The 22561-nt window shown below is 45.8% G+C and overlaps 1 protein-coding gene across 1 annotated transcript in view; it reads right to left on the bottom strand.

Annotated features, from left to right (window-relative positions):
- The window catches only part of CNTN5 (contactin 5), a 278579-nt gene that overhangs the window by 220289 nt on the left and 35729 nt on the right, over window positions 1-22561 (bottom strand). Inside the window, exon 3 of the mRNA XM_066618972.1 lies at window positions 9871-9966. Coding sequence (XP_066475069.1) covers window positions 9871-9966 — 96 coding nt within the window. The remainder of the gene's footprint in view (window positions 1-9870; window positions 9967-22561) is intronic.

The following is a 22561-nucleotide window of genomic DNA, read 5'->3' as shown; positions in this document are numbered from 1 at the left end:
CTGCTACAAGTTGAATTCACTGCAAGCACTTCCTGTGACTTCTCCTATGGTTGCCAACAATTAAAGAAGCTTCACCAACAACTGCACCCTATAGTCCTCTCTTCATTTCTGACCTAATTTTAAATGCACATCAGGCACCGGGGAGGGGGAATGGAATAAATACATTTGCAAATTTGTTTCTAAAAGTGGGGAAATGCCCAATGATGAGTCTCACACTATGGAATAAGAATGGCACTGGGATGAAATTTTATTTGTTTTGATCATGAATGTCTCATAAATTATTGTAATGAGGCTGGAGCACAATGGAAAGAAATGGGTCAGCAAGTGCATTAGGGCCAAGATAGTCAGCAATGATTTTACAGTCAAGACCAGCCCATACAGCCCAGTCCTAACCTGTGCTAGCACAAACAGGCTGCATGGCCTGCACTGTATGAGGTTAGGAAGTGGCTAGAGGTCTCGTCGGGGTAAGGAAATATATTTCCCCTTACTCCAAGTAATGCCCTAATCTGCTTTATGGGGCTTATTTGGTTTGCATCATCCAGGAAGCCCAATGTAATACCAGGTGGCCCAGGAACAGGGTTAATGTACAGAGGAGAGGCCTCTTCCTATTCAGCCCCAGTTCTGGGCCCGATCCACCCCTGTTCTGCCCTCCCCCTACTCAGAAATGTCCCCTGCCCATGCCCCTGTGCCATTTAGGGCCTTTCTTGCTTGCACCGGCAGCCGGGGTCTTTGTATGCGGCATTGGTGGGCTAGCACAGGCCTCCCCACCAGGGCTGCTGCTTCTCGAGTGGTCACAAACATGCCTTTCCTCACTTTTGCCCCACTCTGAGCCCACACAGGGATGGCTGCACCAGCTCAGGCAGCGGTTATGATTGTGCTCTCAGAGGCGAAAGGAAAAAGCAGGCAGCGCTAATAAGTCTCCTTGCCTTACTGCAGCGAAAAATACTTGCTCATAAAAGCTGGGGAGAGTCGCGCATTTGCTCTGCGTGCATAGATGGGAGCCTCAGTGTGTGTAATCCTTCAGTCTTTAATCTGAACATTAACAAATGCTCACAGCCCTGCAACTTCACACCTGATCCCACTCAATTATGCTGTCATCACAGATTCATTTTCCCCAGAGCTCAACCCTTTTACATCATTTATAGCTGGAGCTTAACAATCCTCATCTTATTAGGCCAGTGGCAGTTATGGAAGAACATGCTGCAATTAAGTGCTAAAACACAGCATGGTGCACTATGGCCAAGAACCTTCATGTGCTGGCTATGGGAACTGTGACATCCATCTTGGGGACGGAGACAAGGGGTGCGGGGTCTACTGTGCGATTCAGGACTGAAGATGCCAGGAATTGAACAAGTCCATCTCACATGTTGGCATGGCAGATGACAAATCAAGATATTTGGCCATGCAGGGTAAGATCTTTAGTTTAGCTCTCACATTTGGCATTCTCTGTTCACACCAGTGGCGTAGCTAGAGGGGGTGCAAATCACTAAGTTTTGCAGGGAGCCTCATTGCGCCGTGCAAGTGGCCCGTGCCCCTCCCATTCAGACCCATTCCGAGCGGTGGGAGCAAAATGGAGGTGAACGTCTCTGTTTTGCTCCCCCTGGCTGGAATGGCTCCAAAAGGGAAGGGGAGAGGTCGCTTGAGCAGTGCCATGAGGCTCCCTGCAAAACTTAGTGCTTTGCACCCCCTTTAGCTATGCTACTGGCTCACATGGATGCAAGTGTGCCGTTTTTAATGCTATCTCTCTCTTGGTTCTGAAACATAGAAATATGGTATAATGTACAGGATGGAAATCTGTGTTTCACATTCAAATACCATCATGATCTCTGGACCCATTTTCAGATTAAAAAGGAAACACCCAAAATACAATGTAATGGCACTACAATAGGGAAGGGGCTGCAGTTCAGGAATAGAACATCTGTGTTGTATGCAGATATCCCAGATTCAATTCCTGGCATCTCAGATACATGTTAAATATTATTATTCTTAGACCTTTAAGCAGACAACAGAGGACACTTCATCCTTGACCAGTCACAGAAGTGGCTCACACCTATTATCTTAGGGAGACTATTTGTTGGCTACCAGTATGTGCTACGTGGTCTGATCTCGCAGGAGAGAACCTGTCAGGAAGAAAGGGGAAACCCCAGGGAATTTCTGAGTCTCACACATAGGTCACGGAGGTTATTTCAGTCTTCCATTAGCATGTGACCTATCAGAACAAGTCCAGCAGTATCATCAAAAGAGAGGAAAAAAAATCAGACTAGGCTTAAAGTTAATGTAATACCTCTAGCAGCCCGAAACAACAATTACTGGGTATTTATAGTGTGCTTTACTATAGACTCAGGAGCGGAAATTTTCACATGATGTGGCAACTATGGGCCCAAGCCTATCCAATTTTCCAGTGCTGGTGCAACTGTGCCAATGGGGCATGCACGGCATCTTGTGGTGGGGCAGTAGTCACAGAGGCCTGCTTAAGGTATGGGAACATGTGTTCCTTTACATTGGGGTTGCATTGTGGCGGCACCGGTGCTGGAAAATTGGATAGGATTGGGCCCTATGTCAGTTGGGCAGCCCGAACCTAACCTGCGCTGGAACTGCAGGCCACCTGGCCTGTTCTGTATCCAGTGCAGGGTTGGAGGTGCTTGTGGTGCAACTTGGGGCAAGGGGATATTTTTCCCTTACTCGGAGCACTGCCCCAGCCACAGCAATGGGGCTACTTGATCCGGGCAGCTTGTGGTTAGGCCATGCTGCACGGGAGAAGGCTAGATCCAACCTAAGTGCCAGAGGCTGTTCCCACACCTCTTTGAGGCCCAGCCCACCCACTGATCTACCTGCCGCTCACCCGGGAACCCCCAGTAAATGCCCTTCCCTGCTCCCCAAACTCCTATGCTGCCATCCTGCCACTTGCATCCACTTACCTTTTCAGGGATTGCTCCCAGCATGGGGAGGAAGGCATGCATCCTTGCCCCAGCCTCCCCAATTCCTGCGGTGACGCAAATGTGCTTTACAGCACGTTCATGACACCTGGAAGCATATGCAAGGGACTTGTGCTAGCTTAAGCGCAATTTAGGTTTGAGCTCTAAACATATCATAGTTAGTTTTCTTTTTTTAAGTCACTGGAGTGTCATGCAAGTTATAGCTAATTTTCAAAACAGAGATTATTTGGAATATTTCAGTAACAGGTGATTAATATGACCCGGGGGGGGGGGGGAGAAAGAGAGAGAAAGAAAATCTTTACCATTGTTATTCCATATTTCAATGGTCACATATGGTAGATGTCCAAACAGTAACAAAGCCTACATTTCCAGTGCATCTTTCAAGTTCATCTTTTTTTTGATTTCTCTTTTTCTCAGGTTTGGGTTTCCTATAATGGCAGCTGGGGTAACACTTGTTGACCATGCTAAGTTGTGACATGCTACTGTACTTGCCATTGCCAAGATCTCCTTGGCAATGTCTCCTTATTCATACAGTTCTGGCTTAATTGGGCAAGGTCAGCTAATATTCCTCACTCCCAGTTCATATTGACCGTAAGGGAAATTTCTGTGCGCAAACCACCATGTCCTTGATAATTTTGGTGTCTGTTAACATGGGAGTCAATCTCCCTTTTGTCAGAATTAGAAGTAAGAGGGAAAGAGAACTGGGATGAGTTCACCGAGCAGGGATGGCTTCTGGACAAATTTTGAAGACAACTCAAAATGGCTCAATAGTGTACCCCAGGGATGTGTGGTGGGTAGACAGGCAGGTGAGGCAGAGCCTCCCTGCCAGAGTCCTTCGAAAATCGCCTTCGCCGTGTGAGGCACCCAAGCACTTACAACCCACGTGCTCCCACGTGGGAGCACTTACAGCCCACGTACTCTGCCTCACCTGCCTCCCCATCCACCGCACAGTGTACATAGATCACATGGCTAAATCAAAGCACAGGTAATCTACTCTATCAGTATGTCTGCCCCAGTCATCCAAACATGTTCCATGCAGACTCATGTCAACATCACACGTTAGGCCCTAACAGATGAATTCTATTCTCATCAAAATTATAGAGTTCAACAGCAGATGAAAAAAAAAAAATCCTGATATTGAATTAAGGTTAATTACTAAAAAAAAAAATTACTAAAAAAACACACTTAGTTCAGAAAAGGGCTGGTTCACACATGCATGTTCATCCCTTGAGGAAGGTAGCAGCAATGACTTGCCTGTATGAATAGACCTTCACAGATCAAGCACCATAGACTTTGCTTCTTCAAAACATATGCTGAACAATACTTTGGCCCACCCAGTGGCGTCACTAGGATTCGCGTCACCCGGTGTGGGAGGCCTGCGCGTCACCCCATGCACTGGGCGGGGCAACGCCCCAGGTGGTGGGCGTGGTCATGTACCATCGCCCAGCCCCCACTGGTTTTTTGGCTGTACCTTTTGTTAGAACACAGATATTTCAATGTGATTTGTTTCATTGCATTATGCATGAAATTACGCATTGATTGATATATAACATGATGGTGTTATTCCTCCAAATTCTGATTTTAGTGATTTTGAAAACTTGTAGAGTCTCTCACACGCACACACCCATGTCAACTTACTAACACCTTATTGCAGCAGTTCTCAAACTTTTAGCACTGGGACCCACTTTTTAGACTGACAATCTGACCAGGACTCATTGGAAGTGATGTCATGACCAGAAGTGACATCATCAAGCATATTAAAATGAATAATTAGAAATAATTAAATTAAAATAAAAGAAATAATTAAATAAGGGGGAGCCAGTCCTGTTCCACCAAGTGAATCTACTCTGAAGTAAGTCCTATTGTGGTCAATGGGGCTTATTCTCAGGAAAGTGTGGGTAGAATTGCAGCCTGTGAGCCCAATTCTATGTATGTCTACTCTGAAGTAAGTCCCATAGTGGTCAATGGAGTTTACTCTGTAGTCTGCCTGAAATAACAACCCCCCAAAAAGAATCAGTGAGATTTCTAGCCCTCCCCAGTGCGCAGTTTAAAGTTCTTTTTCAAGCATATCAAGATAAAAACCCACCTGTGCAAAATAGAAATATTCCCCTTCCCAGTTCAAGTCTCTTTTTTGTCCTTTTTAGTGGGGGGGGGGGCTGCCTTCTGGAGCATTTGTTGCACTCCAGCTCCATCAGATTTGGACCATTCTGGTGTCCTCACATTCCCCTTTGCCTGGCCTGTAAATGCAACCATGAGGCTGCTTTGCTTTCCATAGGGCTCAATGGACTCGCAGGTGGGAGGGGGGACCTCCTTCTCTGGTGTTTTTGCAGGCTACATCAATTGGATCATGACAATTCTGACATCCTTGGAGTCCTCTCAGCCTGCCCTTTCCGACCGACTAAGGCAAGCTTGCCTACTCACAAGTAAATGTGGCCATGTGGCTTCGTTTTGGGCTCAATAGACTTGCAGCTGGGAGACAGTGACCTTCTCGGGTTTTTTGGGGGGCTGCATTCATTGGATCAGGACCATTCTGGTGTTGTTGGATTCCTCTCAGTCTGCCCTTTCCGAAGACCTATGGCAAGTACGCCTACACACGAGTAATTGCATGATACGGCTCACTTTCACTTTCCATAGGGCTCCATACAGTTTTTCTTTCCGTTTTTTTGGCCATAACTTTTGAAGGAAAGGAGCTATTTCAATTCTGTCTTTTGCACTGCATTCCGCTGGTAATTCCACATCCAACGGTATATGGCATGACAGGGTAGCTCCTAAAGCCGCGATGTTAGTCCGTCATCCCCCCAGCGCATCACCCGGTGAGGCCCGCACCCCCTGCACCCCCTAGTAATGCAACTGGGCCCACCCTTTGTTCAATTTTATTTCTTTTCCACAACTTGGAATGTCAGGCAAACTGTACTACCATCCAGTTTATGTTCTCCAGGGGTAAATCAAAATTCCAGTTATGATTTTTAATGTCCCAGTGATACAGCTCAAACAGCAGTTTACCATTTGCATGAGAACAAGGCCTATAACTAATAATTGCACTTTCTTACAAAACTCCTTGCTTCAGAAATCCCAAAAGATCAGAAACTACCTTTTACTGTGTTATAACATTGATCCATCTAGAGTACAATCCTGCGCATATCTACTCAGAAGTCTGATTGTGTTCAGTGGGGCTTACTCCCAGGAAAACATGTACAGGACTGCAGCCATTGCTCAATACTAACAGTGACTGACAGTAGGGCAGTGGTTCCCAAACTGGTGGGTTGCGATCCACCAGACTGGGAACCACTTGATTCTAGTTCCTTATGGGACAGGGAGGGGGGAGGCAGTGACGTGATCCCCAGGATCACTCCTGCCAAGGACGGGGGGGGGGAGTTAACTTACCTCCACCTGTGCTGGCCTCTGGGGGTGTGTGTGTGCGGGGAACCTCATAGACACCTCTGCAAGGCTCCCCAAGCCTTAGAAAAGTTAAAAATAGTGATTGGAAACCACTTCCGCATCCCCCAGAGGCTGGCACAGGTGGAGGTAAGTTAACCCCCCCTCCGTCTCTGGCAGCGCTACATTCTCCCTGCTCTCGCAAACATTTTATGCTTCCCAAATTTCCAAAGAGAAGTGGGAACCACTGCTGTAGGGATTAGGACAGGGATCTTGCTGTACTTGGGCTCAGGATTGCCTGAAATAGGTTTATCAGTTGCCCTTCCTCTGATCCTAACATGGTATTATTTTGTAAATGGTTTCAATTGCTTTCAGTTGCCTTTCTGTTGTATTTAATTGTTCTGCAAACTATTGGAATAGTCCTTGTAGGCAGCAGGACACACATTTTTAAATAAAATATATAACTATAGGCAGACAACCAGAGCAGGCATGGGAAATGATAGAATCCTAACCCCACTGAAATTAATCACCACGTGTGAATCATTTTCGAGAGAAGCACACTTGCTTCCCTCTTGCCCCAGCGAAATCTCTTATCACCTCATTATAAAAAGTGGACAGCACAGGCAGTAGGTTTCATCATTGCCTCCAGGGGGAGAAGGCTCCTCATTTTTGCTCTCTCTATAAACAGCTCTCCTTCACGAGTTCATGTGTTATTAAGAGAAATGTACTGCATTAGGGGAAGAAAGGGTTTTATGGCAACGGTTGCAATTAAAGCAAAACTCAGATCAGTCCTTCAGAACATGGTAATAAAAGTTTCAATTTAACATCTGTACAGCTGTTATGTCTAACAATTGTACCGCAGTCATTTGTGGGATGTAACGTCCTTCGAGGCAGGAGGAAAGCTGCATCTGCTTGTCATACCACAGTCCATAAACATCGTTTTAATTTAACAACGAGAGAATCCTCATTTTTTATTAAGCAGAGTCTAAAAGCTTTAAATAGAGGCATCTTTACAAAAAGACCTGGAACCATTTGTGTTCTTCTTGTGTTCTTTTAATCTTGTGAACCTTGTAAATTGGGTGATTAAATGACAGAAGAGCTGAATGTTTACCTCCTAGAGAATACCACAATACAGAATTGTTTACATTGTGCTAGGAAAATCACCCTCTGAAAATGGTATCACTACACTAATCTCAATAGGTAGGATAATGAATTGCGTGCACACAATGCATTTTGCATCTCGTTTCACCCTAGGGTCGTTGACATCTGTTCCCCCATTATTGCTACTGCTGTTGAATATTCAGAACAATCATGTAGACATCATGGTTGGAGTCGCTGCTCATTTTGGACAACCCAAGGATCCATTAAAGCCATGAAATATTTTCGGTGTATAGACAGAACACACTTGAACTAGACTCATTCCCTTTTCCCTAGGGATCTCTGGAGACCGTAGTTCTGGGAGGAGGGGAAAAATATATCTTACTACAGCCTTACCCTACTGCAACCTTACCCTACTGCAATGATTGATATGATTTTCAGGGGAAAGAGACACATCGTGACAGTTAATCCAGAGCAGAGTATGGAGAAAGTGGACAGAGAGAGGCTGGTCTTCTCTTCCCATCACTAGATCATGGACATCATATCAGAAGATATAAGAGAGACAAAAAGGAGCACTTCACACTGTGCATAATTTATGGAATTCCCTGTCCAGAGATATGACATTTTAGGTGACATCATCTACATATTGCAGATGTGACATCATCTACTATCTTAGATTACTTTAATAGTGGTTTAGACAAATTCATGGAGAACAAGCCAACACCTACTAGTCATGATTGCTCTATGCTACCTGCCTTCTTCTGTTTGTTTGCCCTTCCTATAACTGCATTTGAATTGTGGTGGTTTGTTTTTCTGTTGGGGGTTTACTTGCATTCCTTACTGTCCCTTGCATAGAGTAGAAAATGAAGTCATAAAAGTGGTAGGCTTTCCTCAGGAACGAGTACACAGGAACTAGGCTTTCCTGTGGCTTTCCTCAGAAACTAGTACACCAGTCCTGCTGCTCTCTTTCTTTACCTTTCTTTTTATTTTGTGGAAAAGGGCTCAGGGTGCCCCACACCATGCCTTGCCTGGGGCTTGAGTTGGAGACCTTCTGGCTGCTTCCTCTTCCCCTTTCTTTTGCTGCTGCCTCTTCTGCCATTCTTGATCCAGTCTCCCTCTTTCTGGGGTCCCTCACGCTCTTCTTCTTCCTCTCCCTCTTCCTTCCTTTCCCATTGCTCTTTACTATACACTCCATCCCTTCACTCTGCCTGACCTCCTCCTTTCACCTCTGTTCTGCTTCTCTGCCTTCTGTTACCACCCCTTTCCACCCCCCTGCTATTGGTACTAGGGGCCGGGATGATTGTGTCCCAGTCATTGGCATTCCTGGACATTCACAGCTTTTTTCCCCCTTTTTTTTGCATCCCAGACATTTGCATTCCACCATAACTGGGCAACAAACCCATGTTATGTGTCCTAAGTTTCTTATCTCAGCAATAGCCCTACCTTTGCATTTTAAAAATAAAAAGTACATCTAGTGCAAATGTTCATATACTGGGACTCAAATGTCTGGGATGCAAAAAGAAGGGATGTCCAATACCGGGATGCATTTGAGCTGGGACACAGGTGTCCAAGATGCAATGGTCCTCTTGTCATCTCTGCATCTCCTCTTTCTTTCCCTTTGCTTCGTTCTCTCCTTCTGTCTCCTTTTAACCCCTCCTGCTACCTGAATTCTCCTACTGGATTCTCCATCAGCTCGGAAGGTGTCTGCATTCCAGCTCCCTGAGTCACTCTGAGATTACATCATTGCCAAGTGCCAAATAGAAAAGCCGTGGCTATGATGGGGCCCCATGCAGTTCAGACAGCTGTGGACAGTCATAGACTATTAGCTGTGGTAGCTACATTGAGCCAGAAATTGGGGATGGAAAATGCAGAAGAGCTTCACAGCCTAGTGATGTGAAGATACCTGTGTGCTACTGCTGAAATCTAGCCAAGATTACCTTTGGTCTAATCCAGCAAGACTCTTCTTATGTTCAGAAAAAGAACTGGGGAGCTGCTGCTTAGCTTTCTTTTATAAATTTAGGGACAGACCCATTTTCTAAAAAAAAAAAAAAAAAAAATTGCTTCCCATTCACAATCTGAACAGGATTTAAACATCAGTTTGCAATTTCAACAATTGTCTCTCCCATCACTGATATTTGGAACAATTCTGACACTGACACTGAAATACCCTTTTGTGGCCTGGGGCAAACGACTTGTCCTTAATGATGAACCACTGTTGTTCCTGCCAATGAGTACAATAGGATGGAGACCACCTTCTTATCTTAAAGACCCTGGCTCCTGTTCAATGGAATGAACAATAGATGATCTTTAATTACTCCTTTGGTAGTTCAGGAACTGGTGATGAATCTAGGCACATTTCAGCCTTTAATGAACCACAATGAAGACCACAGCTGGAAATGATAAATGGATAGGGGAAAAAAAATACATAAGTCATAGCAGTACAAAATGCAGCCAACTGTACCTGGTGAATGAAGTGGAGGAGAGCATATCAGAACCACACCTTGACCTTCCCTCACTGACACGGCACTTCTCGTCCGGCCACTGAAATTCCCCAGATCTGTTAACATAATACAGTGATTTAGATGCATGGGAAAAAAAAAGTTCTCGATAATAGTCTCTGTACAGATCTTTCTCCATCTCCTTCTCTATTTTGCTAAATGAAGAATGCTCATTTTTATTCCTGAAACATATGCAAAATGTCCAGTCCTATTGCAATAAATCATTCCTAGCTGGTTTCATCTGGAAAATAGAAATATATATTTCCTACATTGCATCGACATTTTTTTTTATTGCCCCTTATAGGATATGGAGATGGTGTCAGCAAAAAGGCATTAGGCAACCTACCCTTTTGTAAGAGACATTTAATAGCTCTTTTATTTCTTTTTACTATTTCCTGTTTATTGATTTCCTCTCTAGTAAAAGTCACTCTGCGCATAGTGGAGAGAGAAATAAGAGGGGAGAGGACGCCTTGCTTCTAACCCACATCCTGTGTAGGGCTCTTGGGTATCATCAAAGGGGTACTGAAAACAAGGTAATATTAACATGTTTCGATCAAGATTAGCAGCTTTGGCTCCATTGGGAAATCTGTTCCACGGTACCTAGATGATATTTTATTGATTAGTATTCATACAGCACCCAAAAATCTATCAAATTGTTCCCAACCATTGTTCTCCAAACCAACCTGTGGGGCAGGCAGGCCCCCTAATTATTTAACTGGCAAGGAATTGACTCCTTGTCCTTAAACATAAGGATATTCATGCCGATGTAAGTTGGGGCTCTAAAAGCAAAACAGAAAAATGAACAAGCCAACAAACCCAATAGAACCACCACATATTCGGGACATAACTGTGGATGAATAAAATTGGGTCAGTTTTCTCAAATGAGAAGGTGCTTCGTGGACAGCGATCCAAGGTTCTGACTACTTCACTTCCCACTGCAAATCAACATTTTAATGTTCAAATTCATCAGTTCTCAGATTCTTTACCTTTCTTTTTATTTTGTGGAAAAGGGTTCAGGGTGCCCCACACCATGCCTTGGCTAAGGACTGGGGCTTGAGTTGGAGTTGTTCTGGCTGTTTCCTCTTCCCCTTTCTTTTGCTGCTGCCGCTCCTGCCATCCTTGATCCAGTCTCCCTCTTTCTGGGGTCCCTCATGCTCTTCTTCTTCCTCTACCTCTCCCCCAACTATCCCATTGCTCTTTACTGTACTCCATCCCTTCACTCTGCCTGACCTCCTCCTTTCACCTCTGTTCTGCTTCCCTGCCTTCTGTCACCCTTTTCACCTCCTCGCTATTGGTACTAGCGCATTCGCATCCTGGACAATTGGGTCGGGGTCAAATGCATTCTGGCCAAATCCCTGGACATTTGTGTCTTTTTTTTCTTTTCTTTTTTTTGCATTCCAATCATTTGCATCCCACAATAACTGGGCAACAAAAAACTATAACTGGGCAACAAACCCATGTTATATATCCTAAGCCCTAACCCTACCTTTGCATTTTAAAAATTAAAAAAGCACATCTAATACATCTTGCCCCACTCCATCTTTTGGCCATATTTTTCTATTATGTTCCCTGCCCATGACCTTCTGTTCTTCCCCTCTGCTTCCTCATCAGCTTTCTTAAAGGACCCCAGCCCAATCCTGAGCTGCCCGGAGCCATGGGACCCGGCGGCTCCACAAAGGGCTGCTGCCAGAGGCTCCTCGGGAGAAGGGGACACTCGTCCCCTTCCCCCGACTAAGGGAAGCAGTCCCTCAATGGGACTACTCATTTTAGCAGCGACTGTTTGGTGCCTCCATGAGCGCCTGGGATCCTGCGGAGCTTGGCTCCGCAGACCCGCCTTTCCACCACCCCCAGGAATGCCTCCACCCTCCCCAGAATGCCTCCCCCACGCCCCCGGGAACGCCCCCATTCCCCATTCTGCAGCTCTGCGGTCACAGACACCGCCGAGCTGCAGAACCTAGGTGACGGCTGAGTGGTGGCTCAGCGCTGGCCGGAGCTGAGCCACCTCCGGCAGAAGACTGCTAGTAAGCCCCGCAAACGTGACTTACAGCACGTTTGCGATTGTGGTCCGCGCCGCAGAGGCATGGTGAGGACCACAGGATTGGGCTCTCAGTCCATCCTCTCTTGCTGATCCCTCTCCCAAACAGCCCTGAATCTGTTGCTTGCTGTAAACAGCAACTTTGGAGGACAAAGAGCACTGGGGGGTGATTCTGGAGATGAAAATAGCATAGGAACAATTAACCTTGCCTCCCTTTGCACCATGGCTCTAATGTGAACCTCTGCGTTTTCCGAGAAGGAGAGGGAGGACTCTCTGAGTTGTGAAGAGGAGATGAGGAGGACGACAAGAAGGAGAAGGTAAGTGTACTCTTTCTAACTCTTTGTCTTTCTAACTCTTTGTCTTCTAACCTTAAATCAACATTGAAATTTAGCTTTACCTTTAGCTTAGCTTTACCTAAGCTTTACCTAAGTTAGCACCTAATCTAACCAGAGGGAGGGAGTCTAAGGTCCAGCAAGTTGGGGCACAGGAGTGAGGTGAGGGCAATAAAAATATATACGCGAGTATGTACATAGGTCTATTCTGAGCAGGACTCCTGTGAGTAAGGGCCCAAGATACAGGCATTTGGAAAACTAAAACATAGGAGGATAAAGTAGAAAGCAAGTTTTTCTACTTTGTTTAAATTAACCCTATACTTAACCCAAGTTAATCCAAGTTAGAACATAATCTAAAGGTTCAGTAAATTGGGACACAGGTTCTAGGTGAGAGCAATAAATAAATAAATAAATAAATAAATAAAGGTGCACACTTAATAAAAGCAGGAGGTATAATTTAGATAGGAAGCTAGAGCCCAAACTAAACAAAGAAGAGGGTAATAGGGGGAGAAAGTACACTTGGTGTCTATTTTATAAACAGAGCACAACAGGATTTAAACCTTTAGTGTGTAAGTTCTGCCAAGTCCAAAAAAACTCTTAAACCAGTGCAGTTTAAACTCAAATAAAAAGCAGCTTGAGGTTAAAAAACAGCCCAGCCTCAGAGAACTGAATTAGGAGGGCAAGAACCTAGGAAGGGCCCTTTCCAGCCAGCCAGAGCAATTTAGCTTAGCATAGTCATTGTCCTTTAGGAGGTGATAAGAGCCCCATTAGGCTAATCCAAGCACCCCCATTCAGGAGCCTGCAGAATAGATTAGGCTCATCAGCAGCCTTTTGTCTTCCTGATCTTTTGTAATCCCACCTGGGAAGACCAGCCCCCTTTCAATCAGCAAGGAGGGAGGGAGGAGGAGCTAGCTAGGGGTATAAAGCTAGTGCCTGCCACGGTGTGAGCCTCTCTGCAGAAGTGCGCCTGGCCTCTGAGAAACCAAGTGCCTCGGGAACAAAGTGCCAGGTAAGGCACCGTGAGTTTAACCTCGGTGTGAGTTCAGTAGCAGGGCAAGGAAGCCAGGGCCCCAGATACCACCCTTTCTCTTCCCTTGAGAAGAGGGCAGCAAACCAGTGAAGGGTTTTTAAGTACCCCTAAACAAACAAACAAACAAACAAACAAACAAACTACGCAGTCAGACAGCCAGCAGCAGGGTGGGGGCTATCCAGTGTTTTGCATCGAGTGCCACATGTATGACTATATGCCTCTGGGGATATAGTGCAAGGAGCTCCAGGGACTCAGGGGACGCATCCGCTCCCTTGAAGCCTTGGTGGCCGACCTGGAGAAGCAGAGGCAGGCAGAGAACGACTGCCAGGGGGAGACTTCCGGGAACGATCAGGCTTCGTCCCAACCTCAGGCATGCAGCTCCTCAGTTGCCTAGGTGGGAAGTCTCGGGGCTGGAGCACATCATCCTGGAGAGGAGGAAAACAATCCCCTGGGGCAACCCCTTCTCCAGGGGATGGGCCCGTATCTGAACAAACTCAAGATATTCCTCTGCGGGAGGGGGGTTGGGGGCTTCTTGTAGTGGGGGATTCGATTATTAGAAACATAGAGAGGGGGGTTTGCGACAGATGTGAGGACCGCATGGCGACTTGCCTGCCTGGTGAGAAGATTGTGGGCATCACTTCTCGTCTAGACAGACTGGTAGACAGTGCTGGGGAGGAGGTAGCGGTTGTGGTGCATGTCGGCACCAACGACATGGGTAAGTGTAGCCTGGAGGTCCTGGAAGCCAAATTTAGGCTATTAGGTAGGAAGCTGAAAGCCAGAACCTCAAGGGTAGCGTTCTTGGAAGTGCTACCTTTTCCACGCGCAGGGCCAGCTAGGCAGGCGGAGATCAGGGGTCTCAAAGCGTGGATGAGACAGTGGTGTAGGGAGGAGGGGTTTACATTCATTAGGCACTGGGGAACGTTTTGGGACACACGGGGCCTGTACAAGAGGAACAGGCTTCACTTGAACCAGAATGGAACCAGACTGCTGGTGCATAACATTAAAAAGCTGGCAGAGCAGCTTTTAAACTGATCTCTGGGGGAAAGCCAACAGGAGCCGAGGGGCATCCGGTTTGGGACTCCTCATCCCTATGGGACGAGGATGGGGAGGTTAGAGAACAACAAGACAAAGGCAGAGTAGGAGAAGAAATTGGGAAAGGTAGCGTGATGGGATGCGATAGATGGTTTGGCACAGTGAGAGGATGCGGGGACAAAGGAGTAAATAAACAGCCCATCCTGGGGCATTCCATGTACAAATGCTTTTATGCGAATGCCCGAATTCTCGGAGCAAAGATGGGAGAACTGGAATGTCTGGTGACAAGGGAAAACATTGACATAGTGCACATAACAGAAACCTGGTGGAATGCGGAAAATCAGTGGGATACCGCAATCCTGGGCTATAAACTCTACAGGAGGGACGTGTTGGAGGTGGGGTGGCTGTTTACATTAAGGAAGGGATAGAATTCAGCAAATTAGAGATTGAAGGTGGGTCCGACTCCACCATAGAATCTCTGTGGGTTAAATTACCAGGCCTGAGGAGCGATGTAATACTGGGGGCATACTATTGTCCTCCAGATCAGAAACCGGAAAGGGACCTTCAAACGAGGAAACAGATCAGTGAGGTGACAACGAGGGACAGGGTTGTAATTATGGGGGACTTCAATTATCCTCATATGGACTAGGTCATTTTGTGTTAGAGATGGCAGAGAAATTGAATGAGTTCTTTGCATCTGTCTTCACGGCAGAAGACCTTTCTTTACTCAGCGTGTGGTTGGTCTGTGGAACTCCTTGCCGCAAGATGTGATGACAGCATCTGGCCTGGATGCCTTTAAAAGGGGATTGGACAAGTTTCTGGAGGCAAAATCCATTACGGGTTACAAGCCATGAAGTGTATGTGCAACCTCCTGATTTTAGAAATGGGCTATGTATCAGAATGCCAGATGCAAGGGAGGGCACCAGGATGCAGGTCTCTTGTTATCTGGTGTGCTCCCTGGGGCATTTGGTGGGCCGCTGTGAGATACAGGAAGCTGGACTAGATGGGCCTATGGCCTGATCCAGTGGGGCTGTTCTTATATTCTTATGTCAAGCATTCCTTAGACAACTGAAGAGAGCTAGCGTGTCTCCAACAAGAAGTCTCCCCATGCGTATTCCTTATTCCCAAAATAAACACCTGAAAAGGTATTAATCATAAGCCCTGTTCAGGTTCATGTTGGGGACTGAAACTTTTCTCTGTACAGGAAAATGGCACAGCCTTCCACTTTCAAAGAAGAATTTAAGCACCATACGTAGAAGAGGCATTCCCATGAGGATAAAATTGGTAATCAAAAGAATCGCAGAGCCACAGACTGGTTCTCTGTTTCAGCGCCCTCTGTTTTTCTGTGCCAACTTTCTACCCAAGTTGGTTCTTGATCATCTCACATGGAAAAGATGGTGAAACAAGAGGCTTGATCTGGTGTGCTCCCTGGGGCATTTGGTGGGCCGCTGTGAGATACAGGAAGCTGGACTAAATGGGCCTATGGCCTGATCCAGTGGGGCTGTTCTTATGTTCTTATGATCTAAATTTCTTATCAGCACTTCTCATTGTGTGCTGCTGACCCTTTCAAAATCCTTTGGTTCAGCTGTGTTGGTTTCTTAAGTGAAACTACATGTCCAGTGGCGTAGCTAAGGGGGTGCAGGGGGCAGCAGTTGCACCAGCCATCATGCTTAAGGGGGGCAACAAGCTGAGCTTGACACTAGTGACCAAAATTGTGAAAATCTCGATATATATGATTAATACCATCATGTTATATATCATTGAAAAGGTAATTTAATGCAGAATGCAATGAAATAAACCCCATTGGAATATCTGTATTCTATCAAAAGTTATGGCCAATTAACCAGAAAATAAAAAAACAGAACAAATAGAACAAATGTCCACTTACAGAATAAAAAGTGGATTTTCTTAACTCAGAACTGACCTATGAAACTGATTGTTGTTCAAGAGGTGCCCCTCTTATATTTAGCAAGAGAAGAATAACCATCCCTCTTCACACCAGCACAGTGTCTTGAACCTACCAGGGACACACTTTTTATTTACTTAATTAATTTGATTTTGTCTGGGGGGGGGGACTATAAATCTCCTTTGACCCCAGGTAGCAGATAGATGGCTTTTCACAATTTGAAAAGTGACATCACTTCCAGTTGTGACATGACTTCTGGGGCAACATTTTGAGCTTGGCACCGGGCTACACGATCATTAGCTATGCTACTGTGCACATCTGTTGCCTACTCTCCCAAAGAAGACCAAGAAAGATATTGTCCATATTCCCAAAGAAGAGCCGCAAAATTTGGAGACATGTCCATTTTTCACTGCCTGTTCCATAAATCATTTTCTTTTGGGGGCATTTCCTGGAAAAAGAAGCAACATCCTAAGAAAATTAATGACCCTCCGTTGCCATATAATTACATTGTTGGAAACAGCAGCGCTTCACAGAGATGTCACAAGCTGCTCCAGTTTACAGAATTGCTTTCAAAATTGTCCTCGCTGACTGTAAATAAATTATAGATCATTAAGTGTGCAAAGATGAAAATCTATTTTGCTGTTGTTAAAGCAATTTGCAGATTTTGAGGGTCTCCAAGGCAGCAATCTCCCTGGATTTTTTTTTAAATATCAACAAGTAAAACAAGTAATAACAAGATCTTGTCTACACAGTGGTTTACTGCACCTATTATCACCTTTTAATCTAATCATCGGCCCTTTTAATATCTGTAGTACTGGAACCAAACTGGGCAAGCAGTCACATGTCACGGAGCCCGTCCTCATGCCGTGTTGGAGAAATTTTCCACTCTTGACATCATTAATGGAAATTTCATATATTGTTTTTAGAGGTGACATAAAGCAATTTTTTTTAAAAAAACAATCTCATAAGGAAATATATTGGCGGCACTAATGCAATGCTACTACATGTATTCACACTAGAAATCTGCACAACTGCACAAAGAACAAAGCAACAACTAAATGAAACAAATAAGAACTCCTTAAAAGGCAGGTGCACCGGGTAGAATGAGCAAAGGAAACAGAGGTCCAGGCTGGTCCAAGACTTCCTGATGCCTAAGGCAGAGTACCAATGGTGTTTGGTGTGAAGTGGTGCAATCCATTCTACCATCTTTTCTCCCTCATCATGGTATCATCCGACCAGGTATGCAGACCAGGGCTAATGTGGCCGTCTGTCTGCCTCACATGGCATCTCTTTCTCTCTCCATACACTTGCATAATTACACAAAAATTTAAGAGATTAAAAACTCTTTAAGCCCAAACATTCCTCACAGGGCTACTTGGAAGGAAGGAATGTCATAGAATCATTGAATACAAGAGCTTGAATTAGAGGTCATCCAGTCCAACACCTTGCTCAGCAGGAGGTGCTGTATCATCCCTGACAGATGGCCATCTGAGTTTTCCTTGAAAACATTGAAGGAGAGCCCACAACTACATGAGATAGACTGTTGCAGGGCCACAAGTTCTTATACGTTAGGAATGTCTCCCTCCTGTCTAGCCTACGTCTACTCCTTGCAGTTTCGACCCATTGGTTCTAGATATGCCTGCAGGAGCCATAGAGAACCTCACCTTCTCCTGTGTGACAGACCTTCAGATACTTGAAGACAGCTATCATACCTCCTCTTAGTCTTCTCCAGGGTAAACATGCCCCTTTAACCATTTCACAAAGGATATGGACTCCAGACCCCCCACCATCTTAGTTGCCATCCTCTGAACCTGTTCCAGGTTGTCAATGTCCTACTCAAAATGTGGACACAGTATTCCAGGTGAGGTCTGACTAGTACAGAATACAGCAGAGATGCTTCGTTATTATAAGACATTATTTTCAAAATGGTTGAGGAGAAAAAAATCAATTCCTGGCCCTCTCCCTGCACCCACAGGGACTTAGGGTCCAATCCTATCCAACTTTCCAGCACCAATGCATCTGCAATGCAGCCTCGAAGTATGGGAACAAATGTTCTCATATCTTGAGGAGGCCTCTTTGACTGCCTCCTCACCACAGGATGCAGTGCATGCCCCATTGGTATGGCTGCTCTGACACCGGAAAATTGAATAGGATTGGGCCCTTAGTGCTTCCCAATCTTCCAAGGAGATGCTTGGGAATCACTGTCATAGAATAAAAGTGTTGGAAGGGGTCTTCAAGGCCATTAAGTCTAATCCCCTACTTCAGGGGTGCCCAAACCCTGGCCCCGGGGCCACTTGTGGCCCTCGAGGACTCCCAATCTGGCCCTCAGGGAGCCCCCAGTCTCCAATGAGCCTCTGGTCCTCTGGAGACTTGCTGGAGCCCATGCTGGCCTGATGCAACTGCTATCAGCGTGATGGCCAACTGTTTGACCTCCACTGCTTGCTGTTTCAGGTCTGTGATACAGTAGCGGCAGCAAAGGAAAGGCTGGCCTTGCTTTGTGCAAGGCCTTTTATAGGCCTTAAGCTATTACAAGACCTTCATTCATTCATATAAGTGAATTTTTAGATTGTGAGCCCTTTTGGGACAGGGAGCCATTTAGTTATTTGATTTTTCTCTGTAAACCGCTTTGTGAACTTTTAGTTGAAAAGCGGTATATAAATACTGTTAATAATATAAGTTCCATCATTCATTTATGTAAATTTATTCAAATTTGAAATGTAAATTAATGCTTTTTTTCCCCCAACACAGTGTCAGAGAGATGATGTGGCCTTCCTGCCAAAAAGTTTGGACCCCCCTGCCCTACTTGAAGCAAGAAAAGTTTGAAGCATATTTATTTGCATATTTTTATAACACCTTTCCTCTAAGGAGCTCCGAGTAGTGTACATGGCTCTATGACATTTTATGGAGTACAACTCCACAATCTATCCAAGTGTGGATGGGAAGGCCACAAACTCCTGAAATGTTCCTCAGTTTAACTCTTTCCTATCCATCACTTCTAACATTTCTTCAGGCAAGAGTTAAGGCTTAGAATTGGGAATCTGAGTTAAATCTTGGAACTGGGGATCTAAAGTACAATATGAAATAAGCCTGGACGTTTTATACCTGGGAGACAGGGATCACCAATCTTGGTATCTCTGAAAGCAATAATACTGTATTTAGTATGCATCAATGGAGAACTAAAGTTTAAGGGACAGATTGTAGGTGACAATCCTAAAATGTGTTTGTAAAAAGCGCCCACAGGGACCAGAGAATGAACAGCTGGTGAGGGTCAGCATTCCAGGAGACGGTGATTTACCAAGCTAAGTTGAGAAAGTGAAACAGACTGAAAGGGAAAAAGAAGCAGAGCCTGAGAGACTATAGTGTTTAAAATGGAAATATGCTTTGCTTTAAGCGTGCCTGTTGAATGCAGCTGTGAGGATCTCCTGCAGAAACCAATGAAGTGAGGGACAAAAAGAAGAGTACATTATGATTCCCTCCCACTTTCTCTTTGTCACAATTTTAAGGCTGAAAGTTTTAAAAAAACAAAAATAAAAAAAATGCAACCATTTAGATTCTACATGGCTAGTATTAAATTTAAAATCAGATCAGCAGTGCATCCTCCTGCAGCATTATCACGTCACGTGCACGGGTGGAATGCAAACTCCACCTTGTAATATTTGCTGGTCTTGAACTTCAACTATATAACAACTTCAACAATGATATTCCAAACAGCTGCAGACCTAGGTTTTGTTTGTTTGTTTTTCAACTTGGTGTTCTTCTGAATACCTTCCTCCATATGACCAATTATCTGACACATGAGTTCCTACTACGTCACAACGGTTACTTCTCCCTTTCAAATATTGAAAAACCTCATGCATTCAAATGCTATTGTGCTGACATTTCTATGGGGAGGGGCATAGTGCTGTTGTGTAACTGTCAATGGTTTGGAAGCATATGCGAGGACACCCTGGTGAAGCTATGCAGCTTCCTGTAGAATTGTCACACTTCGCAGATATATGACAAATCCTAGAAATCTTTGAGTGCAATGCAGGCACTCTAGGGCCGGTGCAAGTCCCTTGTGCCAGCCTGAAGGTGTCGAAAAAGTGCCATAAAGCACTTGTGCATCATCACGGGACCCTGTTGTCCAAATTCAGCCTTGCTGTGCAGATGGAACAATGAATACCAGGTCAGTCAAGTCAGACTGGCATGGGGATCTGGGGAGGGAGGGAGGAGGGTGGAACGGGGCATTCCAGGGTGGAGGGAGGGTGGGCGGGCCAGCTGGTGGGAGGACTGGGCCAGGGCGGCCCCATCCACTCAGATCTGTGCCATCTCTTTAGGTGGTACAGATCTGGGTAGCCCCAACTGCCACCTGACACAGGGTAAGGGGAATGAATTCCCCTTAGCTGAGTTGCACTGCAACCTGGCCCAGCCCTGCTCTGGATGCAGTGCAGGCCAGCTGAGGAGTAACTTTGCTTGGTTGCTGAAGCTGAGCATTTCAGTGGTGACCCCTATGTGCCTTGCATCAGATTTTAGTTGCATATAACCGAGTACAGACAACAGCTCCTTACAGATGTCCAAAAAGGTTAAGTGAACACAAGTGAGGGAGGGAGCACAGTGGTGTGTACACGTATGGGCAGAGAGCGCTCTCCATGGAATTGAAAATCCTGACTTTGCAGGGTTCCCAAGGATGCCGAAGCAGGAACCAGCCTTTCAAGTGCACAGCTGTGTGTGCAGAGCCTGTCTACAGATCGTTTGAGTGTGTAGCTCAGGGATGGACCTTATTGTTGGGAGATATCAAACCCCCCCCCCCCAATACATCTTCATTTTAACTCTATGGAATGTGTGTAACAGGTTAATGTTCAGTAGTGATGGCATGACATTTTCAAGCTGAAGAAAAAGGGATAGAATTCTGATGTTATGACTTTGCCAAAAAAAAATGTGTAGAAAATTCCCCCGGATCCACCCGCCTTTGACATTTTTGCTTTAGTTTTATTTGTTTGTGAACTAAATTTGTTGTTGGCAACCTTCAGTCTCGAAGACTCTGGTATCACGCTCTGAAAGGTGGTTCTGGAACAGTGTCTAGTGTGGCTGAAAAGGCCGATTCGGGAGTGACAATCCCTTCCACACTGGGAGAAAGTGCAGTCTGTCCCTGGTCTGTCTCCCTGGCTATGGGCCTTCCTTCTTTGCCTCTTTGCCTCAGTCTGTTGGCCAAGTGTCTCTTCAAACTGGAAGAGGCCATGCTGCACAGCCTGCCTCCAAGCGGGCTGCTCAGAGGCCAGGGTTTCCCACTTGTTGAGGTCCACTCCTAAGGCCTTCAGATGTCCTTGTATCGCAGCTGTGGTCTACCTGTAGGGCGCTTTCCTTGCACGAGTTCTCCATAGAGGAGATCCTTTGGGATCCGCCCATCATCCATTCTCACAACATGACCGAGCCAACGCAGGTGTCTCTGTTTCAGCAGTGCATACATGCTAGGGATTCCAGCACATTCCAGGACTGTGTTGTTTGGAACTTTGTCCTGCCAGGTGATGCCGAGAATGCGTCAGAGGCAGCGCATGTGGAAAGCGTTCAGTTTCCTCTCCTGTTGTGAGCGAAGAGTCCATGACTCGCTGCAGTACAGAAGTGTACTCAGGACGCAAGCTCTGTAGACCTGGATCTTGGTATGTTCCGTCAGCTTCTTGTTGGACCAGACTCTCTTATACCCTGCTTTATCTCCCCAAAGGGAATTCAATGCAGCTTTCCAGCTCTTCCAACACAACTGCCTGCAGGTCTACCTGTCAGCCATGAGGTGGCATGTGGACTGCAATTTTCCTGCCTACTGAGTCACAGGGTGCCGCTTGATACCCCCTATCATTCTTTAAAAAAAAACTTGCAGACTGTGGACAGAAGGCCTGGGCCCATTATTCCCTCTCAAGTGTGCAGGAGAGTGGCCATGCACCTCCCTGCTGAGCTCCATGCAACACAGAACTCAGCAACCTGGAAGTTCAGCAATGACAAGGTGATGTTATTGCTGAATGTCCAGAGGCTGCATCACGATGACTTGTGACATTAGGCAGCAGTGGAAGGAGTCCACACACAGGGAATGTTGCCTGGTCCACTGGCACTGCAGCTGCAACAACAGCGGGTGCAATGGGGCATGCCAGTACATGCACGCTACTGGACCATCCAGGCACCACTGGTCCCAGTAAGCTGGTTGTGGGGTAGGCCTTGGAGGGGAAGATTGGAGCAGGGATCAGGGCCAACTGGGGATGTGTCGAGGGAGGGCAGGGAAGTAGATCACCTCTGCCATTATTTGGTGCCCCCTTGAACTTTCCCTAGCCAAACAGCTGGCACAGATCTGAGT

The sequence above is a fragment of the Tiliqua scincoides genome, chromosome 3 (genome assembly GCF_035046505.1).
Source record: "Tiliqua scincoides isolate rTilSci1 chromosome 3, rTilSci1.hap2, whole genome shotgun sequence".
Taxonomy (NCBI): Eukaryota; Metazoa; Chordata; class Lepidosauria; order Squamata; family Scincidae; genus Tiliqua; species Tiliqua scincoides.
The sequence above is the reverse complement of the archived record's forward strand: the minus strand, read 5'-3'. Positions and strand labels throughout refer to the sequence as shown.